At 31.3% G+C, this 22,594-nt stretch overlaps 1 protein-coding gene across 1 annotated transcript in view; it reads right to left on the bottom strand.

Annotated features, from left to right (window-relative positions):
* Nucleotides 1-5,353: 5,353 nt before the first annotated feature.
* LOC114736661 (MADS-box protein JOINTLESS-like) overlaps nucleotides 5,354-22,594 on the bottom strand; it is a 35,266-nt gene continuing 18,025 nt past the window's right edge. Inside the window, exons 7-9 of the mRNA XM_028924535.1 lie at nucleotides 10,737-10,741; nucleotides 5,563-5,596; nucleotides 5,354-5,467 (exon numbers count right to left, since the gene is read on the bottom strand). Of these exons, the coding sequence (XP_028780368.1) occupies nucleotides 5,354-5,467; nucleotides 5,563-5,596; nucleotides 10,737-10,741 (153 nt within the window). The remainder of the gene's footprint in view (nucleotides 5,468-5,562; nucleotides 5,597-10,736; nucleotides 10,742-22,594) is intronic.

Genomic DNA, 22,594 nt, shown 5'->3' with positions numbered 1-22,594 from the left:
TCCTCAGCTGCTGTAGGAGTGAAGGATTGATTTTAGTGTTTTCACTGTTTTAGTAGGGATGAACGTGATTCTGCACATTTGGTTGGTTTGCTTTGCAAATGCTGTATTGCACGGTTCTAGTCCTTCAAGATCATTGTATGGTTGATCATATGTCTTTTGTAACATGACAAAGTTAATTCAATTAATTGAAATGTTGCTTTGCTCTCCCGATTTGACACGAGATGAATTTCTGCGCAGTTATTCCCTTCACTTTTGGAACTCTTTGTTATGCATTTTGGCATAACTATTTGGAAGAAGAATCAACTATCTGAACACCAAAACAAAGGCATTCCATTGAAACAATCAACTGTCATGTTACTGCACCAATTTAATTGAAACATGACATACATGCATGAAACATTTTTGGACAGCAAGTTACATGTACTAAATAGCGGCAACCTATACCAACGAACTAACTAGTCAGCACCAAGCTCATCGAAGTCAAACTAAAGTCATTATCCCCTTCAATTCTCAAAAGCTTTCCACGTCAAAATCACATTGTTAGCCATTATGCCTCCTGTAATGAAAGATTTCAGCAAGGCCACGTCCTCCTCTCACCTACCCAGCTTGCCATGATGCATATAATCTCCTCCCTTGAAGTTTCATACCTACACGAAACCATAATGCCAATGCCACATTTTGATGAGGTGACCAAAAGAAGGTTTAACACTGATTGTTAATTACAATGAAAAAGCAAAGGCTGTCAAGCCAGAAAGCCATACAGACACTAGCTAGGTAAGTTTCTTTATGATCTTCATAGACAACTCACTCAAATGGAATTTAGGCCTACAAATTCTGCAAAGAGTCAGAAACAAAATAAACATCACAAAATTTCCGAAAAAAATTATCACCAGTCTTGACAACCATGACAACCACATCATATAATATTTTGGAACAACCCACCTCGTATTTTCAAAAGCAAGAGGAATTTATGTGCTTGAAGTACGAGATCAAAAACAATCTATGCGTGCAGGTTGGATAGAAATTATTACAAACATAAGTAAAATGATTTAACATAAACAAAACAAGGTAGCTGAAATTACAAATATAGTTAAACTCACCATCCATGAAGATGCCTTGTAGAAGATATAAACAATGATATTGGTTCAAGGCCCCAATAATCTAAAAATATTCAACAGCATTTTGGACCGGCAAAATACAAATACTTGGAAAAATAATAAATAAACTGAATCAAATGCGTTGATGATAGGTAGGATTTGTCTTATTGTACCTCAATTCACTATCAATTAAGTCAAATAACAAACATCTCATCTCAGTGAAGCCTCAAGAATCACAGTGAAATGATTTTTATTAACAGAGGCTCTGGTGATTGCAAGGTTTAGACTTTTGAATTAAAGACACAGGGACCGTAAAAGTGTTCTTAAAAGCTCCGAAAATTGATTTTAAGTTAGGGTTCTGGGCTTCAAAAATGATTTCATTACTTATTTGTAACAATAAATCACAGCTTACCAGTAACAAATCGAAGTAAAACACAATCAAAAGAGGATCTTCAAGAGAGACCTTCAGCCTTTAGAGCTCAAACTTCGTCTCTAATTTATAAGACAGCCACCGGGAAGGGGAAGATAAGGATAAATGGCCTCTTGTTCGATCAAAAATAAGAGAAAAAGGAAGGCACATATTAACTTACCCACCAGGAAGAGCTCAAGCTTTGTCTCAAGTCACCAGGAAGAGGGCAATCATCATTGAATGCAGAGATTAGGGTTCTTCTATGGGAATTTTCTGATGCAAGTTGAAAGCCCCGAGTTTAACTTATAATTATATTTTAATTAAAATCTTAACAATTAGAGATGACCTAGCAGCCACCTAATAAATTAAAATGTGGTGACTTGTTATATTCTGATTGGCTAGAGCATAGATGAGGTGGTGTACCCAAGAATTCCTCTTATATTATCATCAAAATCCATATGAGTAACATTAAACTAATTTTTCTTCCTATTTTGGAGAGACACAATCAAGGTGCATATTTACTTCTGATACACAAATGCCATATATGAATCAGATGCATATACAATGATGTACATATAAACATATGTATGGATGTATGTATATTCAACAGGTCGACATTTTCATTTCTTAAAGAGTATAAGATACGATACTTCTAGGATGCGTTTATATATTCATGAAAAAATTTATAAAGCAAAAAAAAAATATAGTTGGAATTCAAACCAATGTAGACTAGAATATAGTCCTTTGTTACTACTGAATACCAAAAAATACATAATTTAATATAAGAACAAGTTGGGAGTTTAAATTTGATCCTAAATATAAAATCTTAATTTATTTTGTTTCTTAAATTTATAATTTTCCCCCCAAAATATTCTTAAGGAGTTCCTATCAAAAATCAATTCAAATATATTCCTTTAGTCGTAAATATAAGATCTATTTCTTAAGGTAACCTATTTCGTAGTATAATTTTCACTACAAAATAGATCTTATATTTAGAACAGGAGGAGTATATAATTAAAAATGATAGTTTAAAAAATCAAGGTGCATTTATTATAAATAATAAACTGACTAATTTTCTTAATATGTAAGTTAGTTATCTAGTTCTTCCATTAAAAAAATGGAGGTAATATCAATCTTTTTTTGGAGCCTTTTGAAATAGTTTATAAATAACTTTTTAATCGTGATTTATGAAATACAAGATAAATATACGAGAGAAATTTTGTTATATGAATTGTGCTTATAAGTTATTTTAAAACCATCTTCCCTTGCTTGACGTCATACGCAAGCAAACATAATAGTATTCTAAAATTTTCTAGCGCCATCAAAGTAATTCCGTGCATCCCCCTTTTTGCCAGCTAATTCCATGAATTTCCGCTTATTCTTTTCCCTCCTATATAAAATGAAAAGCTTTAACATCATAATCTTTAGCTCAGGCAAAAAAAAAAACATCATAATCTTTAGCAGAATTTAATTTCTGTATAAAAATGTCTTGAAGTATCCACTAAGATTCTAGGAGTATCCGACATGTATAAAAAATTTTAAATTTTTTCTTAAAAAAGTATTTCAATTTCGATAGTATGTATCTGCTCCCTTGATCCTATAACTGTTGAATATTAAGAAAATTAATTATTTATAATAAATAGTGTTGTCTTTCCTACAATATCATTATCAATCATGTGTATTGAAACTACTACCTCGGTCCTTAATATAAGATTTCATTTGACTTTTATTTTGGTCCTAATTATAAGACTCATCACTTTGTCTCTCATATTTATGCATTTTTTCCAAGATAGTCCTTCTAATAATGGTAGTTCTAGCCAATACACTTGACTAGCAAGGATATCTTAGGAAAGACAACATCTATTTATTACAAATAACTAACTTAACTTATTTTCTTAATTTTTTCAAATTAGTCAACTAACTTTTATAATTAGAATCGGAGGTAGTATCATTTAATATAAATTCTTTAACACATGCAATCAGTATAAGGATTACTTTGAAGAAAAAAAGGACAAATATGTGAAATGAGGTGGATTTATGTCTTATATTTAAGATTAAATTAAATTTCCAATTAACTTTTATATTAAGGACTAAAAATAGTATAAAGTATTGTGGTGTATGATTATCTGGTATAATACAATACCAATACATCAAACAATTTGAAGTATTGATGCTTCATTGGAGTGTTCTTTAATTTACTCTGAGTACAAAAGGCAAATGATAGACCGTTTCCAATTATGTTACTACATGTCAGGGTTGACATCTAAACTCACAATCACTTGATTAAATATTTTGGCCAATTTTACTATTTATAAAGAATACGGGCTAGATATGCATCCTAATATTTAATAATTAGTGGCTTTAAGGAATGACTCAAAACAATGGACTAACTGCCTTAGTGGTAATAATGTCACCTTTAGATAAAGTTTTGAGTTTGAGTTGAGTGTTGATATAGTGGGGTGTGTGTGTGTGGTGTTTGAATTGTATAAACCAAACAAAAAAAGGAAGGCACTAAAACTGGCTAATGATATGTTTACTATGTTGAATAAATTTAAACAAGAGAACCTAAACATGAATTATAATATATATTTTTGCCAAAAAAGTGAATTATAATACATGATTTTTAATTAATTATTATATATAAAACTAGCACTAAATTTTAGTAATATCATATACATGCTATTTATAATTATAGTATATAAAGGCATTGTATATAAAGCTAATATATGTGTTCGATTAATGGTGATATAATGTGAAAATAATTGTTCTTCATATATGTTTTTACTTTTCAAGTGGGATTGAACACTTGTCTATTATATAGGGAGAATTACAATAAAGTCTTAAAAGAAAATTACTAGTAAATCCTTAAAACTTGTCTTTGCAGCTTTGTTATTACTGGGACTTTTTAATAATTATATTCCTTATTTAAAACCTCATAACAATTCCCCGTATTATATATTGCCAAGAGCAGTAAAATTATACAGTAATAATGAACATTAGTTGATCGGATGGATTACTACTATTTTTATTTTCTTCATGAATAATAATAAAAAACTTCACTGCAGCCCAGGAACAGCTAAGTTGAAACAACTACACACAGCTACACACTTGCATTATTGTACAACCACTATTCATAAATTTAAAATCTAGCACTGTGCTTTTCAGTCAAGAACGGTTTTCACAAAACTTCCAAAAAAAAAGATCTACTGCGCTTCTTCCTTCAGAAGCTTTAATTTCATTCAGGGAAAGAGTAACCTGCGATTCAGTAAATAAAATAACGATTAATGAAACTTGATAACCTTAATTGCCAGAGTTTTAGACTAATTAAACTCACCCACATGGATTGCAAATCATTCATGTAAGCCACAGGGACTTACCATTAAAAACTTCATCGTCATGGACAACTACATTAATGGGGTCAACATATCATATCAAATGTACACAGACACGCAAGTGTAGGAAGTTGCAGTACTAACAAGTTGTAAAAAGTGAAGCTTATTTAGAGCACTAGGCCCATTCAAAGCAAAATCTAATAAATCTCATCTTAAATATAAGTGCCAGATAATTAATTTACAGTTATTGAGAATGATTAATGGGGTTTGTTATCTGTAATAAATGTGGTAGTTTACCTAAAACACCACATTCATTCATTTGAATTGAAAATTACCTTCATGGATTTTTTTTTTTTTAAAAGCCCTTTAGTATTGTAACCAACATGAATGTTTGAAAAAGAATTATAAATTTGTAAATAAAATGGATTTAGGACTTACAGTTGAAACCTAAACAATGCTCTTAACTAACTTCCATATTTAGGACCAAATACTTTTGAGGGAGCAAAATAACTAACCTACAGTAACCGGAGATAAAACACAGCTCTCTCATCAGTGGCGTTTATAGCAACTTGCCTTGTTGCGGGAGACGTGTCTGATGGCTGATATTGTTCATCCTCAAGCCACTGGGCCTATCAACACATTATTTCATTTCCCAGTTCGATACAATTCCCAGATCAGTACTGACAAAAACAAAGACCATAAGAATCTGAAACCTGTTCATTACCTGATCTAATCTCTGGTTTTCTTCCATGGATTTGGTGAACTGGATTGGCATTAAGTTTAAAAACATGGAAAGTGAGACATTATATTATCACTATGAAGACACATTAATGAGAAATTAATTGCCAAGAGAATTAGTGACAAGAATCTGACAACCTTCTTTAGCCTCTGGTTTTCTTCCTTGAGTCCGTCTTCCTTATTGACGTCAAAATTAAAACGCATTATTAAAACAAATATGAGACATGAATGAAGACTCACAACGTGCTACAAAGATTAACAACTATTTTATTAATGTAAGATGTTACTATAACTAAAATATGGGATGGAGGAAGTGCCTTAGACATTACTACATTGCATATTATATTACCACAAGACATTAAATGCTGTAAATATAAACTCAAAGTTATGGTTAAACTTAATCAGATGTGCTAAGTTCATTTTGTGTTTTTAAGTTGTTGACATTGGTAAGTATAGACTTTTTGATAAAGTTGTGTGTTTAAAATTCAAAAAAAAAAAAATCTGCTTTAGTTCTGTACGAGTTTATGTATGTTGAATTTACGTGTCTTTAATTTGAGGCATGTCGTTTGTGGTTTTTTGTAATCTCTATTAACTATGGGCTTATTTAAAGGCTCACGGAAATTACTCGCTCCATTCCTTTTTGACGGTCACTTTTTAAGAAAATTCTTGTTTATATTTATCTGTCATTATAAAATTTGAAGATAAAAATAATTACTATTTTCTTCATTCTACCCTTGTCTTTACTAACTTCAGAATTCCAAAGGCAGCATTAATTACTAAAATAAAAGGTTAAGTTAGAAGGAATTAATTCTGATCAATACTTTCTCATTATAACGCTGAGGAAAAGGCTGAATATAATGCATAGGATTCTTTTGATAAACAAACATAACGCTAACCTTTTTCTTTAGAACACTGATCTCCTGCTCAAATACTTCGACCCATATAGAATTAGTTTCTATCTGTTCTAAATATTGCAAGCTGCGTTTTACCCATACCATGGAATCGAAGAACAGATAGAAAGAACAAACGCATCATAACAGTTTACTATCGCTAAATAGTACAGAAACAAATGAAAAAAAAGAAGAGGCAACGTTATAGTGAACAGAAAACAGTATCAATAAACTCTAATAACATAGTGAATAACATTGCATATCATCTCTCCAAAAAATGCTTTTTTGAATCAAACCCATATGAAGCTCGGAAAAGCAAGAAGCCTCAGGCAAGCCACTTACAATTCTTAGTTGTCTAGCTAGCATCTGTTTAGGTTAAATTTCATTCTTGAATTGACGAAAAATTGGGGGGAAAAAACTAAATTTTAAATTGGCTAGAGTAGTCAAACCAAAGCGTGTCATCTGTATAATCTTACAAGTAATAGTTAGCAGGAATATTGTATCCAATGAAGAGGCTAGTTGGGAATGGAATATTAACAAGGGAGCCATTCTTATTTGAATCCCTATAGACTGAGTTTGACAATAGGCAAGCCACGCCAACCTCCATTGTCAAGTCCATATTCTTTCTCATTTTCCTCACCTAGTGAAAGAAGTACCACAGATCAACAGTTCTTCAGCCTGAAGATCCTCTAGTGAAATACCGCTAAAAAATTCAAATGTTTACTAAAAGCAAATTTATGCATTTTGTAGTTTTTCTGTGTATGTTTCAAACGCCAACACCCAACTTCTTTAGAAGCAATAGAAAAATTTGAGTGGCAAAGTGCTACGACGGAGGAGATTCAAGCATCCATAAAACTCAACATGCGTGGGAGTCAGATGTTCATGAAGGCCAAAATGTTATAAGGTCCCGAGGGGTAGAGCTGTTAGAGCCCAACACATTTAAACCCTTTTAAATTGATGACCAGCAGGCTTAACAATTAGGTCCCAAAATGAGTAAATGGGCTAAACGTTGGGCCCATTTGGGTCAAATAATTAAAAGGCCATCCCTTAAATATATGTTTTTAAATTATTCAACTACTAGAGACCAAGAGAGCTTCAGTCCTTCCATCCTCACACCAACTGCCTTCTGATCTCATTGTCAAGCTTCAACTCTTCAATCTTCCTTCAACTCTCAAAGTCTCACTTAGCTTGGTTGTTCTATGCGGGGTAAATTGTTTGTGGTTTTATCCTTCCCCATTCCTCTGCTGACAATACAGTGTCCTTGACTTCTTTCTCCTAGGTACTCCTTCCTTCCTCTTGTGCTCTACTCTACTCTACTCCTCTTGTTCTTTCATTTAACATGACTAATGTTTTGTTAACATAGAGAAGTTATTATGAACTGGATCAGAGCATGTTTGAATCAATTATTTGTGCTTAATGTTAATTTTGTTTGTTCAAACACGCATGTATTTGTTTAGTTGCTGCTTGGCCAATATTAATTATGAATTAGGAATCTTGATTATGAATATAGATTGGGAAAGTGGGATTAGATGTGTTCTAATTTGCCATTAGGATAAACATAAAACTAATGGACCCCATAAAATCATTAAAGAGTAACTTTGGATTTTATTGCCTCTGGAGTAATTATGCAGGGAATGGCATGTTTAAAACATTAAGAGAGGAGTATATGCGAATCAAGAGACATTAATAGCCACTAAAACTTCATATTAACTAAAAGGGATTACCATTATAGGGTATGTGGTTTTGGAACAAGAACATTACCATTATGGCTTATATATTTTTTATTTGAAAATGTTAAAAAATAGCTTTTTTGGCCCGGCCCTTACTAATGGAAGCATTTAAGAGTATAAAGCTCGATTTGTTTTCAAGGGATACTAACAACAAGGTATGAATTTTGAGGAGACTTCTCCAACTGCTCAATTTGAAATTGTGAGAGTTGTTTCATTTTTGGTTTCTTAGTTGCAGTTACCTGTTATTAATTTGATTCAAATTCTGCTTTTTAAATGATGAGTTAGAAGACGAGGTTAATGTGACATCCTATAATTTAAAAGGAACTCACATGAAAATTTGTAGGGACCAACTTGTAAAGAAATATATAGTTTTGAGGTTTTATCCTAATTATGTATAGTGAAGGAGAAGTTGTGGCAGAAATATATAACTTCAAAACTATGGTACAAAACAGTCCCCTCAACATTAGAATGTATAATAAGGGAAAGTAAGAGATTTACAAGAGATTAAACCATATCTTTCTACAAAAGATGTATTTTGATATATTTACCCCTTCATAAAAAATATTTTAAAATATTAATCCTTTTACTAAGATGTTAGGTAGGAAAAAAGACATGAAACTAGACAATTTTTTGTGTAGGCTTATAAGATTATTGATATAATCTTCATTTGGAACACTTGTTATTGTAAAACACATAGTAAGGAAATTTCTTATGAGTACAAGCCCAAAGGAGAGCTCAATCCCAAAAAACTAGTATATTAGAAGAAAGAGCTCATTAAACTTATAAACCACGCTACACTTGCAAGACTCCCCAATATGGGAATCACAACAAAATCCTTGATATTGTCAATTCTGCACAAGATAGCAATCCTACCCTTCTTATATGTCTGTCTTGTTTGCGTGCCTAGTTTATTTCATGTAATTTTATGTGATAAGTGTATCTGTACTCAAAGTTAGAGCCTTGAATAGTTAAATATTGCCTCTTTGGCAAAGAATTATACCCTTGTGATAAAGAAACTTGAAGGCAGAGTCTGTATAGTAAGAAAGCCTTGTGGCTAAGAGATGTCTTTATGGCATAAAAAGCAGGATAGGTAAGGGGGAGAGTGCAGTGGTTCTCTAGTAATGATTCTAGGTGTTTGTGATATCATCTAATTAATATGTATGTCATCTTTTATATAGTGATTCATTTTATGTTATTATATATGTGTATTCCCTTCCTATTGGGATTTTCCCCAAAATATCATCCCATCTTGTCAACCCATACTTGGCGAAGTTAGTGGAACATACAATGACAGGCAAGTTGTCAATGAGTTTTGAGAAGAATAAAGAGGATCTAATTCAATTATGATTCAGTTACGTTTGGAATAATTAAGGGATGAAAAGCATCCCGTAATTGGGTTAGATTTATCAGGTTTCTCTTATTGGAGTTATAATGGTCAACCTAAGTCATATTTGGCATATTCGATAAATTATAGTTATAAATATATAAAATGATTTATGAACAGAGATTTGAGAGGACTATGAATGATTTTCCTATATCTGTACCATTTGGATATATAGGATATGAGGATTATGAGACTGCTCATTATCAATTATAAAAGGAATGCGGATAAGGTTAGTTAGTGTCTTAAATCGGTCATTGTGAGCATTCTTTAATTTGTATCTTACACAGGTGAAGGGTCAAATGAGCATCAAACAGGAAAAATCATTTCCTATAACTAAAGGACATGTAGAGCATTAAAACTAGAATTTATTTAGGTTACGTCGATCCCTGTAGCATGAGGCAAAGTTGAAACACAATACAAGAGAAAATGTTTAAATTATGCATTTTATTATGAGGATATAGTTGCTTTTTGATCCGCGATTTAAAATTATGTTCACAAAAGGGGGAAAGAATTATAGATCATTACTAACATTCTTTGGTGGAACCATGGATTAAGGTAGCCTTATGATAGCCCCCCAAAAAAAAAAGTAGCCTCATGGTAGCCAAAAAACAAAGAACAAAAAGGTGGCAGTATAAAGAGACTTTAATTGACCTTTCTAATGATAAAAGAATAGGGAGATCTTGACCTTATCTAATTTTTATTTCATTCACTTCCTATTTTTTATGCCGCAATGAATATTTGAAATATAATATATAGTTTTGTCATTGTAAAAGGGACAAATCGAATATTATGAACCAAACAAGATGAATAACTGTCAAATTAGCCTCTGCATATGAGACAGTTATTTCAAAGGGAAAACAACAAGGACAAAAAACATGTTGAATTTCAAAAAGACAAATAGGCCATGGTTACTATTCTTGTAGTGGTTTGGACTACTCTTGTAATGACTTTAGCAAGTCAAAATCAATCAAAATCACTTAGCTGTCATTTTGAAATTCAACCGGTATTTTTTTTGTTACTTTTCCTCTTTCTCAAATAAGCATTGTTTAATTGACAGTTGATTGTTTAATTGACAGTTGATAACTGTAATTTAACGGAATAAAAAAATCATAAAATATTTCAATTTTTGTATTACTGTCATAAAAGGAAAAGACAAATTTCCTTTGCTTATTCACCTTCAACCTGTCCAATTCCATATGCTTCCACATTCAATGACAAAAGTTTTGGTATATTCCTCCAAGCATTTTCATATTAGGTATGTATATGGCGCATCATACCCTTGAATAAAAAAGAAGTAACTGTTGAATAATTATTGCAGTAATATAATATACTTCCTAAATATTAGTTAAGAGGTTTTTTTTGGTTCTAATTGAAGTAGACCTCATTTTTTATTCCAAATTTATAATTTTTCAAAATTATCTCTATTTTTATAGACATTAATATCCTTCTAGTAGAGGCAATCCTAATTACACATAAAGGAGTTTTCATCAATGAGTGTAGTTTCCAATGCAATGACTAGGGGGATATTTCAGGATAACCAACACACATTTTTTAACAAATAACTAATTTAATTTCTTAATATATGTAAATTACTTATCTAACTCGAATATTTAGGGTGAGGGAAGTATATTGTACTCCCCCTGATCCATATTATAAGACGTTTCTAACTAATTTCCAAGTCCTAATAAAAATAGTTAAAAGCATTAAATTTGTCATAAAATTTAAGAGATTTCTAATATTATCCTTATTAATCACACTAAATTCCAATATCATACTAATTTTTATCTCTCTCACTATCCTTATAAAATATGGGCATATATGGGAAGAAATATTTAATGCTCATTGAAACTATCAAAATGTCTTATAACCAAAAATATTTTTGTAAGATTTTTTTATATACAGACACACAGACAGAGATGGGAAAAAGAAAGATGAATCAAAACAGCAATAGATGAAGGGGTAGAGAGCAGAAGAAAAATTATACCTGTAGCTCTTGAGGTGGCTGGTATGACTTCACAAGGTTCACATCTGAGTATAGGCTTCTCCTTTCAATTACTTGCCTCGTGCTTAAAACAACAAAAATATTGAAAATTAAAATGGAAGTCGTACTTTAAAACTATTTCTAACCGAATTATATAGCATAAATTATCATTTGATGAATTAAAATTATTTATGGAATTTAAATTTTAATGGATGTCATACTTTTGCTGTGGGGAGGGGCACAATGGAAGTCATAGTTAAAATAAGTGAATTTAAATACAGCATTAAATTTGCTTATGTATCCAATCAGTCATGTATATATATACCAATGAATTTATTCTTAGTGGCTTCCATGGCCAAACATTACAGATGGGTGTTTTTTTACAGATATATATGTGACAATAATGTGTAATATAATAGCATGTTTTTTAATTAACCTAATCTTAACTCTAGATAGACTCATTCAAAATTATAACATTTAAATATTGCCATTAATAGATATCAAAATATGAAGACAATAAGGAAAACGTCAAGAGCAATCTGTGATAAGCTGATAGCCTTACAAAACTTTTAGTATCTTCAAAGCAAAAGTGACCCGACTGTTCTAGTAGCATGTTCTCATAATCCTCTTTAAACTGTTTTTAATCCACCTAATTAATCAATAAAAAATACAAAGAAAAAAACAATTATGAACTAAAAGTTAATTTGGGATGTTCTCTATTGCCCAAAAAAGAAAACATCCCTGCCTCTTAAAAGTATGCCGTATTTGTACTTCTCTAGACCATTTAAATTAAACTAGAAGATTTAAATCTTCTTTTGATATTTTTGATTTTGAAAGCAACATAGATTTTTGAAAGCAAAAAAAATACATACAATTTTCCAACACCATTGAAAGTGATTTTGAATAAAAATAGAATTAAAATAATAAGATAAAAACCATCTCATATACAGCCTATATAGGACATGCAGTACCGCTTGAACAGCGTATTGTGGGCCTTTTTTTTTTTTTTTCCCCCCTGTTTCCAAAAGAAATCAAACACGAATACATTATTCTTGACTTGTGAATAGCGTAGTTTCTTGTAGATTTTAAATAATTGATATAACTATATTGATCGTTATGGAAAGGATCATATTTTTTTTCCAGAGGAAAAATAGCATCTTGACATTAACAAAAGCCTCTGGAACTGAAGCAGCTTCATGGAATCTAATATTCCTCCATATATGTGTCGTTTTCGTTATTTTCAAACCACTATTTTGTACTGTTTTAAGTTTTAAAACGTTGATTATTGTACATATTATTCACATCAACGTTGAACAAATTCCATAGTCTCTTCCAAGACTATCAAGATTTCAGTGTTCAAACTATTTTAGCAGCAACCTCAAGACATTGTGTAAAAAGTTAAAGGTATAAGCAAAACACAGTTATGATGAGATTACTCATTATTTTCAATTATACCCACATGATTAATTCTCAGATACACACATATATAAAAGCACACAAAAGGATTATATCACAACTTTTTGGTCAGAACGTCTAGTACAAGTTTTCTTCTTACAGGAAGAGAAGTACTGTGTGGAAGCAACTTGAACCTAAATCATTTCAATTAGAGAGAGAGAGAGAGAGAAGATACCTTGTACTGGCACAACAGAAGGTAATTTTCGCCGAAACATGAACATGGTAATTGATGATCAAACAGATGAGATACATAAATGCTGACACTTAAAAAAGAATAGACAAATGAATCATGGGTCAAACTTGGTATGCTAATAATCTGGATTCTAGGTTGAGTGATTGTGCTTTTTAGAGCCATTTCATGTGAAATCTCACTCTATCAAAACTGAAGGAGATTATATAGACAAATTTAGAAGAGAGCACAAATGAGACGAATAAAAGCATAGGCTATCACAGCTTCTTTATCAACAAATAAAGATCAGGATTTATTTTCCTCTAAACAAAAACGAAAATCCCAGACGTGATTAAAATTCAGATTATTCTGATTCCTAGTGATAGTACACACGTATACATTATATAGAGAGAGAAAAGATACCTTGTACTAGCATAATCAAAGAGTTTGCCCGAAGCTGAAAATACTAAGAGAGCAATCTCAGCATCACAGAGAGTTGACAGCTCCATAGCCTTCTTGAATAGACCTTTCCTTCTCTTTGAGAAAGCCACCTGCCTCGCAGCTACGTTCTCGATCTTCTTTATTGCTATCTTCCTTCTCGTCATTTCAACCAATCTCTCCTTCAAACTAAAACCAAGTTAAATCAAAGAGAAAGAATAGGGAAATCTAAAGATTTAATCCAGTCTCAGACAAAAATTAATTACGCAGAAGAATATTATCTGCGTGTTAAACGAAAAAGACAAGCATAAAATGAAGAGAACTTGGATTGGGCGTAGGTGGAACAACAAGATAAAAAGAGTTTGAGGCTTGGATAGCATAGATTAGGAAGGATAAGTGCAGATCTAAGTAAGAAATACAGAGAGAAGGGGAGGTTTCTTCTTGAGAAGGAGAGCGAAGTGTTGTTACCTGCAAGAATATTCTGAAATGTGATGACTGAAGAAAGGATGAAAGATAGAGTCTTGGTGATCAGGAAATTATTAAGGAGGAGACAGGCTTCCCTAAATTTAAAAAAAAAAAGAAAGGAAAAAAGAAGAAATTCTTGCGGTGGGTAAATTGATTGCATTAATTGCAGCTTTATACATGGGCACACGCATTCGCCGTTTAGTGCCACGAGTTTGGGATCACTAATTCACTAAAAAAAAAAAAACCAGATAAGAATGATTTCTAGATAAAGAGAAATAGAAAATTTTAATGAGGGTGTGTTTGAAAAATTTTATCCATAAATGTAGTTTTTGGTATGTGAGAATAACTTATAAATAACTTATAATAAAAACTCGAGTAGTATTATATTTTGAGACAAAATTCTCTTTACATATTTATTTTATATAATATAAAATTACTAAAAATAAATTGTGTTAAATTATATTTAGTATTCTAAAGTATTTTTTATGATATGTAGTATCAAAAACTAATTTTTTATATATTCATTTAGCATGTTACAGTATTTTTTTAGTAGCCCCTAATGTTCTAAAAATTATTTCGTCGCTAATTTCTAACAGATTACCAATAAAAATTTCGTCACTAAATTTAGCAATGGATTAGTGACAAAATTTCTGTCCGTCGCTAATCCGTCAATAAATATTTAGCGATGAAATTTTTTTCATCAAAAATTTTCATTGCTAATTCCATCACTAAATCGTTTGTCATAGAAGTTTCCGTCACTAATTCCGTCACAATTCCGTCACTAATTTTAAATTTCATTATTTTAGATTATAACCTTACAACAATTTATATAATAACATGATTAAGAATATAATGATTTAAATATATTTTTAATTGTAAAATAAATTGATATATTTGTAGAGTTGGTGTTAATGAAGGTATCATCATCATTCATGTCATCATTAGGTACATATTGAGAATAGGAAGACAATTTCTTAGAAAACTTGTTTATATTTCATTAAAATCAATTCCTCTTGATTATTAATAATAATTAAAAATAATAAGAATATTAATAATTTTCTTATACAAACTGATACAAGAAAGAAATAATTTTATCATATGTAAAATATATTGAAAGATATAATATATAATAGAAATTCAAAACTAAAAAATGAGTTTATATGAACACAAACTAATATTGAAGTGAATTTTGAATTTCAATCATTAAACAATAAAATTTAATTGTGATATAATTAATATGGATAATATAGATTGGTTTTGGTCTTCTATGCAAAAACAAATGATATAAATAAAGAATTTTAAGAAAATAAATTACATAGGATATATACATATACAAGGAGGAGAATATTGTTTATTATAATCTATTCAAATCATTTAATTTTTTAATATAATAATTTATTAGATTTTATTATAGTAGTTATTTTTTGAATAACTAGATCTTTTTGCTAACTATAAATGGTTTTCATCAAATATATAAAACATATATAGATAATATAATATAATGTAATATATATATATATATAATTAAATTGGATATCTTATCAATGTTAATTAAAAATAAATTTAAGAAATATTTAAGAAAAAATTATTTATGATTTAAAATTCAAAATTAGTTTCATTGGAAATTAAAATTATATTAAAAATATTTTTTAAAATAAAAAATTATAATATAAATAGTAAAAAAATATTTAAAAAATATTTTGTCATTAAAATAGCTATGATAAAAATTATCATATAGTTTATTTTTAGTTTTTAATAATATATATGTATATAATATTGTTTGTGTAAAAGAATATTATATATATTTAATTTTGCATAGTAAGTCAATAGGTTCGTTGCAGCTCAACTGGTAAAGCTGTATGCGCCCACAGATGAGGTCTTGGGTTCAAGCCATGGAGAAGTCACTTTGAAGAGGAATTATGTGGTGGTGACATGTGGTAGGCAGAGATGAGGTGACAGTGACACATGGCGATCATCGCTGAGGTGGTAAGGACACATGTTTAGAGGAGTTCTTTGCTAGGATTTAGAGGTTTTAAAGCTTAGGAGCTTTGAGCTTGAAGTTTGAAAGAGATTTGGAGCTTCTTTTCTCATTTTCCTTGGTTTTCTTCTTCTCTTCTCATTTGTCTTTGTAATGGTTGGGAAATACCCTTGTATTTGTGGCTCTTTACTGAACATATGTAGCTTGAGTAGTCATTCTATGTATGGATTAAAACTTATTTTAACTCTTTCTTTGGTATTAATGAAATGTTATTTTGTTTTTACCTTGAGTTTAGTGCTTTCTTGTAATTGGCCACCACTTGAAGTGATTTGTTTAATTGGTTGAAATTTGAGAAAGTTAAATTGATCTTTGATCTTGGGTAAAAACCTATTATATTGAAAGTTTATTCTATTAAATGGATGGTTTGTTGATAGAATAGAGATATATCTATTAATCTAGCATTGGTCAAAAAAAGATTTTGATTTTCAAAGTGTAATGTTGTCAACAAAAGCAAGAGATTGTGAAGGTTTATTAAGATTACAAAATTTGGTTTTGACTTGAGAGAGCTTAACTAACATTTGTGAACCTTAGACTGACTTAACTTATCATTAAAACACTAATGAGAAGTTTTTAATCAAGTTTTATGAAATACAATAGTGAGAAATAATCCTAGATTCTTATTTATCTCAAAGTTAAGTTTTTAGCTTCGATTTTAAGCTTTATTTTCAAAGTACCTTTCTGAGACAACTTCATTTACACATTAATTTCACTTAACCTAATCATAGACACAATTGTGATTTTTAACTTGTCTGGCCTTAACCTCTAAGGGAACGATATTTTTTATACTACTAGCGACTCATGCACTTGGAGTTAAACTAAATGGCGAACAGTAGTGATGATGATATACTGTTGCTTTGATGGTGGGGAGATGACAATCATGGAGATACTTTTTATTTTTTTGTCTAACTTAAATATTATTTTGCCACATCTACCTCCATGTCACTATTTTGAGTCAAAGTATTCTTTCTAAAAAGTCAACATTCATAGTAATGACATTTTAGGCCCCTTTTTGAATCATCATGGGTATTTTTGGTCCTGCCATTCTATTATGGTACTTGGTGCTCTTCTTCAATATTATAATAAGTAAATTTATCCCTTTACCTGATGACATAATATATACGAAGCAAATTAGGAAGGGAAAATTACACACACGTCCTAAGGAGTAGAATTTATTCACCAAGGTCACAAAAAATGTTAAGATTAATAGGAGGTCTTAAGAGACCTTAGAGTACTATATTGTCATTTTAACATGACATCCCTATTCCTCCTAATCTAAGGGTCCCAATTCAAAGTTCAAACACTCTCTCCCTCTCACCTCAGCGTTTGAACAGCTTCCTGCCTCTGGCGTTGGCATCTAAAGTGAAGGAATCAGCCACCAGTAATATACAACTCTCTGATGAATAAACATTTATATGTTTCTATTTGAATAAAGACAACCTGCAATACACGGAAGGCCAAACTCATATTAGTGATATGAAGAATGAACTAATGGCCACATAAAAATCAGTCCCAACCAAGGTAGAAAACATAATGCTGTATCCTTTTTTCCCCCTAATTTCATAGAATTAATGGACTGTATGCTTGTTAGGAAGTATCCCACTCGAAAATCGATCGGAATTATTTTAAAGAATTGAAATCTTCCTGCAAATGCTAAAAGACAGCAGAGTCCATATTCAATCCAAACCACCAAACATCAAATGCAGATAGTTCAAATTACATTAAACAAAAGTTGTCTAATATATAAACATGTATCAGTAGCTAGATAATCTAGTTAATTACCCCAGCCTGAGAGATGCATCAAAACTATCAGCGCCTTGAGGAGGATTGTCAGATGAACTGCAAATGACGATGGAGTCAGAAGACTGGCCTCGTTCGCGTGCAAGTCTCTGTAAGTGTGTGTTTGTGTTATGAGATTTTCAATTCTCAACATTTGAGAAGAAAGGAAATATTTTATAATAAGAAAAGAATATAAATCTTTGATCACCTGCTTCAATGTTCGATTTTCTTCCATGAGTTGGATTCCCTGGGCATGAAAGCCAAACAATGTAGCAAAGGTGACCGAGAGCGTAGAACATCGTTAGTGTCATAAAATATGCAGCAAAATGTAGCTTGGATATTTTCTTGAAATCCATCATACTATTTCAAGCCTTTAATATAACACCCAATTGACTAATTTAGAGAAATTAAGAAAGTTACTAAATTATATAATTATAGTATATGTTATATGATCTCTCTAAAATACTTATGGGTATCATTAGATTATATAACAATTTATAAGTGAGGGAAATTAGTTGGGAGAAAAACGATAAATATAAATAGTTTAAAATAATTTAGTAATTTTCTTAATCTCTTCAAATTAGTCAATTGAGTCTTATATTAAGAACCAAATGTAGTATCTATGATAGTGAAATCACATACACAAGTTTGTTAGAATGTGGATATGAATCTTCTCATGGGCTAGTTTCAAATTGAAGTGTCATGTGAAGAAAAGAACGAGCATCAAATCTCTTGGAATATATGTATTCAGAAAGGGATTCACATAGAACTGATCATTCAAGTGAAACCTCAAGTGACGCTTTGTATTATATTATTTTTAAGACATGAAACTTCTCTCATTTCTCTATAAGTAAAACCGTTCAGTCAATTGAGAGAGTTAGTCCTCTTGGGCCATCTTCTTTTTATCCCTTTAACATACATTAACTGTCAAGTGTGAGCCCCTCACATTTAGAAGATACAGATCTTGTCTTGTGTCAGAAGATAGAGACTACTATATATATTTTTTTAAAAAAAGAATGATCTTCTCGTCTCTTTATTATGTCGTCACACCTGTGGTTTTTCTTTATGGGGCTAATCACTAAATGGGAAAAAGTGAGGAATGAATTGAACCTAATTGCCATTACAGAGATAGAATAAAGATGTAAAGTCGAGTAGTTTCTAATCGATCGCTCTTCAATCATTTTGTTTTCTACAATTATACCTACTCTGAAAGACTCATTTTTATGTTTGGAACTACGTTTTAAGTGATTTTATGTATTGACTAAACTTTTGTGCTATTGACATAAAAGTTTTCCCTGCTTCTGGACGTATAGATTATATACAATGAGATTTCCACACACCAATATTAATTGCTTGTATACGAGGAATTAAGTGAACATGACCAGTTGATGAAAGGCCAAATCTGCAGATGAATAATATCTTGCATATGCATAAATAGCATATCCTAACATTCTAAGTTTGGTTTTGTATCTACCTTTCTTTTTAGTGCGTTGATGGGTTTCATGAATCTTTCATCCTGAAACAATAATCATAGTAAACATGTTAAACTCAAAATCTTGAACGCAATAACTACACAAAATCACAACTCATAGCTAATCGGACAAGGAAGAAAACAAGCCAATTTGTTGTCAGGATGAAAATTAACTAACAGTTTTAATCACTAATCAAATTAGATTTTTTCTATGCACGGTAAAGGCATATCACTTTAAAAATGTAAAAATAAAGAAGTTTGATAAGTACCAAAACAGTGTCTTATAGCTGAAAATGCACACATCAGGTAGATTCCACACGAGCAATGTAGAAGGTTTAAAGGAATATACTGAATCTTGTCATAGAGCATTAAATGATAGTAAAGAAAAGAAAAGAAAAGATACAATAGATAAAGAAGTTGCTGGTCTCTGACAAATTTATAAGATAAAGAAGTCTGTGCTTTTTGGGCTGTTTTCTTATTTTGGACTAAACCTCGGGGCCCGTTTGATCCATGGAAAGCACGAAAATGGAATCGAATGTTAATAACCATAAATTCAGCAGGTATGATACTGAAAATGATGGAAGAATTTTATGTTTTATATTTGATTAAATAAAAATAAATTAAAATCAAATGAACCAAAATCCCCCCCATTGTGGTTTCTCGGGTGAAGGGTATTAAAAATAGTGTGATTCTAGCATTTGGGAATCAGGATTGGTCACATTTTTATGGAGAATCATCCTCTCATCAGTGTGATAATTAGACTACCCATAGAATCAGGATTCATACAACAAAAACCAAACCAAACACATTAACAATGCAATTGAGATTATTAGGAATTGGGGTTCTAAGAATCCAATCAAAGAAGCCCTCACAGTTCAAAAAATTCTATGCAAAATAGTAGAATAATACATTTTAATTTCTTTGCATGTAAAATACAAAATCTATAAAACAAAATCTTACTCTTTCTGTCCCAAAATGCAAGTCACTTTGAACTACTTTACGCAAACCAGTAAAGTTGGTTAAAGTTAATTAGACATCTTGTACCTTTCAAAAATTACTTGAACATTCCAAAATAACCCTTATTAAACTATACTCTCATATCAATCATATCTCTCTTAGTGTCTCTCGTAAATAGGGGGCAAATTTGGAAGGAAAATATTTAATGCTCACTACATTCTATGAAATATGACTTACATTTTGAGTATCCCAAATCTTCCAAAACGTGATTTACATTATGGACGGACAGTGGTAGTATTTTGCATAGAACTTCACAAATTTTAGAAAGCCCAAACTTCAGAGGATCAAGGGTCAAGCATAAAAAGGATCAAATAAAAACCTTTGTTTTTGAAACGCGGGACAAGTCTCTTTGAAGTCTTTCCTCTAGTTTCTGCAATTCTTCAAGTGTGCATTCTTGAAGTTCTTCCCCATTCAATTGCCTTTAGAATTTAGTGCAAGTCATGTGTCTCATTAACATAATCTTCTCAACATTTATTCGTGGTAGGTATGAATTAAAGTTGCGTGCCTCAATCCACAGTCCTTTCTGCTACTACCTTGTGCAGCTTATTCTCATCACCTCCAAGCTTGTACATATTTCAACAAAAAAAAAAGGATTAACCTTCCATGATTTTCCATTCCTTCATATGTTATCATAAATTGATTTCAATATTATGTCAACCCTCAAAGTAATTCTCCCATCTTTTCAGTTCTCCTGTGGAGTTAATTCAAGACCTAGGGTTTTCTGCAGGGCAATGCAGCCTGATCACTTACTGTTAACGCATATTATGGAGTATGCATAAGATTGGCCCCTATTCAAAGGAATCTATGAAGTATGAACAAGACAAATAGTCAAACGGGATAGCTCAATTTCTTCAATGAGTTAAAATCTTCCCAAGAAGCGGATCCCTTTTCCCATCTGATTCATTTGGTAAGTACTTCCATAGATATTCAATTGTCGAATTCCATAATGAATTAAACAAGAAACCATTTGTGCGCCCACGCGTGTGTGAGTCACAATGTGAGAGTAACTAACCAAAAAAGAAGTCAAGTATATTAACCAAAAAAGAAAAGAAAAGGAATCAAGTTAATTAAAAGGAGCTATGTGCATTGACACAAAACTTGAGATAAGTCATGCTGTGTGATTGATATTAATATATTGATTACCCGCAGATCAGCAGATGATTGGCCTAGTCTTTGAACGGCAGAATGTTGATCGTACCTTTCAATTACCCGCTGCATACTGAAACAACAGAAATAGTAACTCTTTTGAGTGACTTTCTATTTCCCTTCAAGATCAATCAGTGGAAAAGATCTTATCAGATCAATCAAGCACAGTTTTATGTCAAATTGTATGGAGTAACGAAATTCTTTCAGAATCCCAATGGGAAAACTTAGAACCTTCAACTGTGGATATCAATCATGATTCTGTTACTTCAAGTCTATCAAGTTACTTTCTCATTGGTTGACCTTTTAAGTTATTAATTACCAACAGAAACAGAAGTACTGAAACATACACATATAATAATCTTTAAGGTTACAAATGCAACAAGAATTATATAGATTCCAACTAGTGTTTATCAGCTGCCAAGCTGGCTAGCTAGTTTAATAGACTACAGAGAATGAGATAATATGAGTTTAAATATAGATAGTTAATGATAATGAGCTGTGCACTTGTGCAGTTTCATATTTCATTCTTGAATCGACCACTGTGATATCATGTAAATCTCTCTCTCTCTCTCACACCTATAGAAATGCCTGTTTATGTATATATGTATGAGAAATTGAGACTGATAATATGATATATAAGAACCTTGAGCTAGCATAATCAAAGAGCTTGCCAATAGAAGAGAAGACTAAGAGGGCAATCTCAGCATCACAAAGAGTCGAGAGTTCCTGTGCCTTCTTGAAGAGACCTTTCCTTCTCTTTGAGAAAGTCACTTGTCTTGCTGTTATACCGTCAATTTTCTTTATATGTATCTTCCTTCTCATCATTTCCCTTCTCCTTCTTAGAATCATCACTAACGCGAGGTTATTATATGGTAAATTATACAGTGAAAAATCCAACACGCACGCACACGGCAAAGTTGAATTGGGTGGAAAACTGTTCTTGAACTGAACAATAGAGAGGCTATACAGACAGTAAATCCAGTGGGTTTCACACGAGAGAGAATCCCTCCAAGAACCGACATATCGAATATGAAAATCGGGGGAGAAGAGAGAAAAGG

Source organism: Neltuma alba, unplaced genomic scaffold (assembly GCF_004799145.2).
Source record: "Neltuma alba isolate B1F8T4 unplaced genomic scaffold, ASM479914v2 tig00013354_pilon, whole genome shotgun sequence".
Lineage (NCBI taxonomy): Eukaryota > Viridiplantae > Streptophyta > Magnoliopsida > Fabales > Fabaceae > Neltuma > Neltuma alba.
Note: the sequence above shows the minus strand (reverse complement) of the source record. Positions and strands in the feature narration are given on the sequence as shown.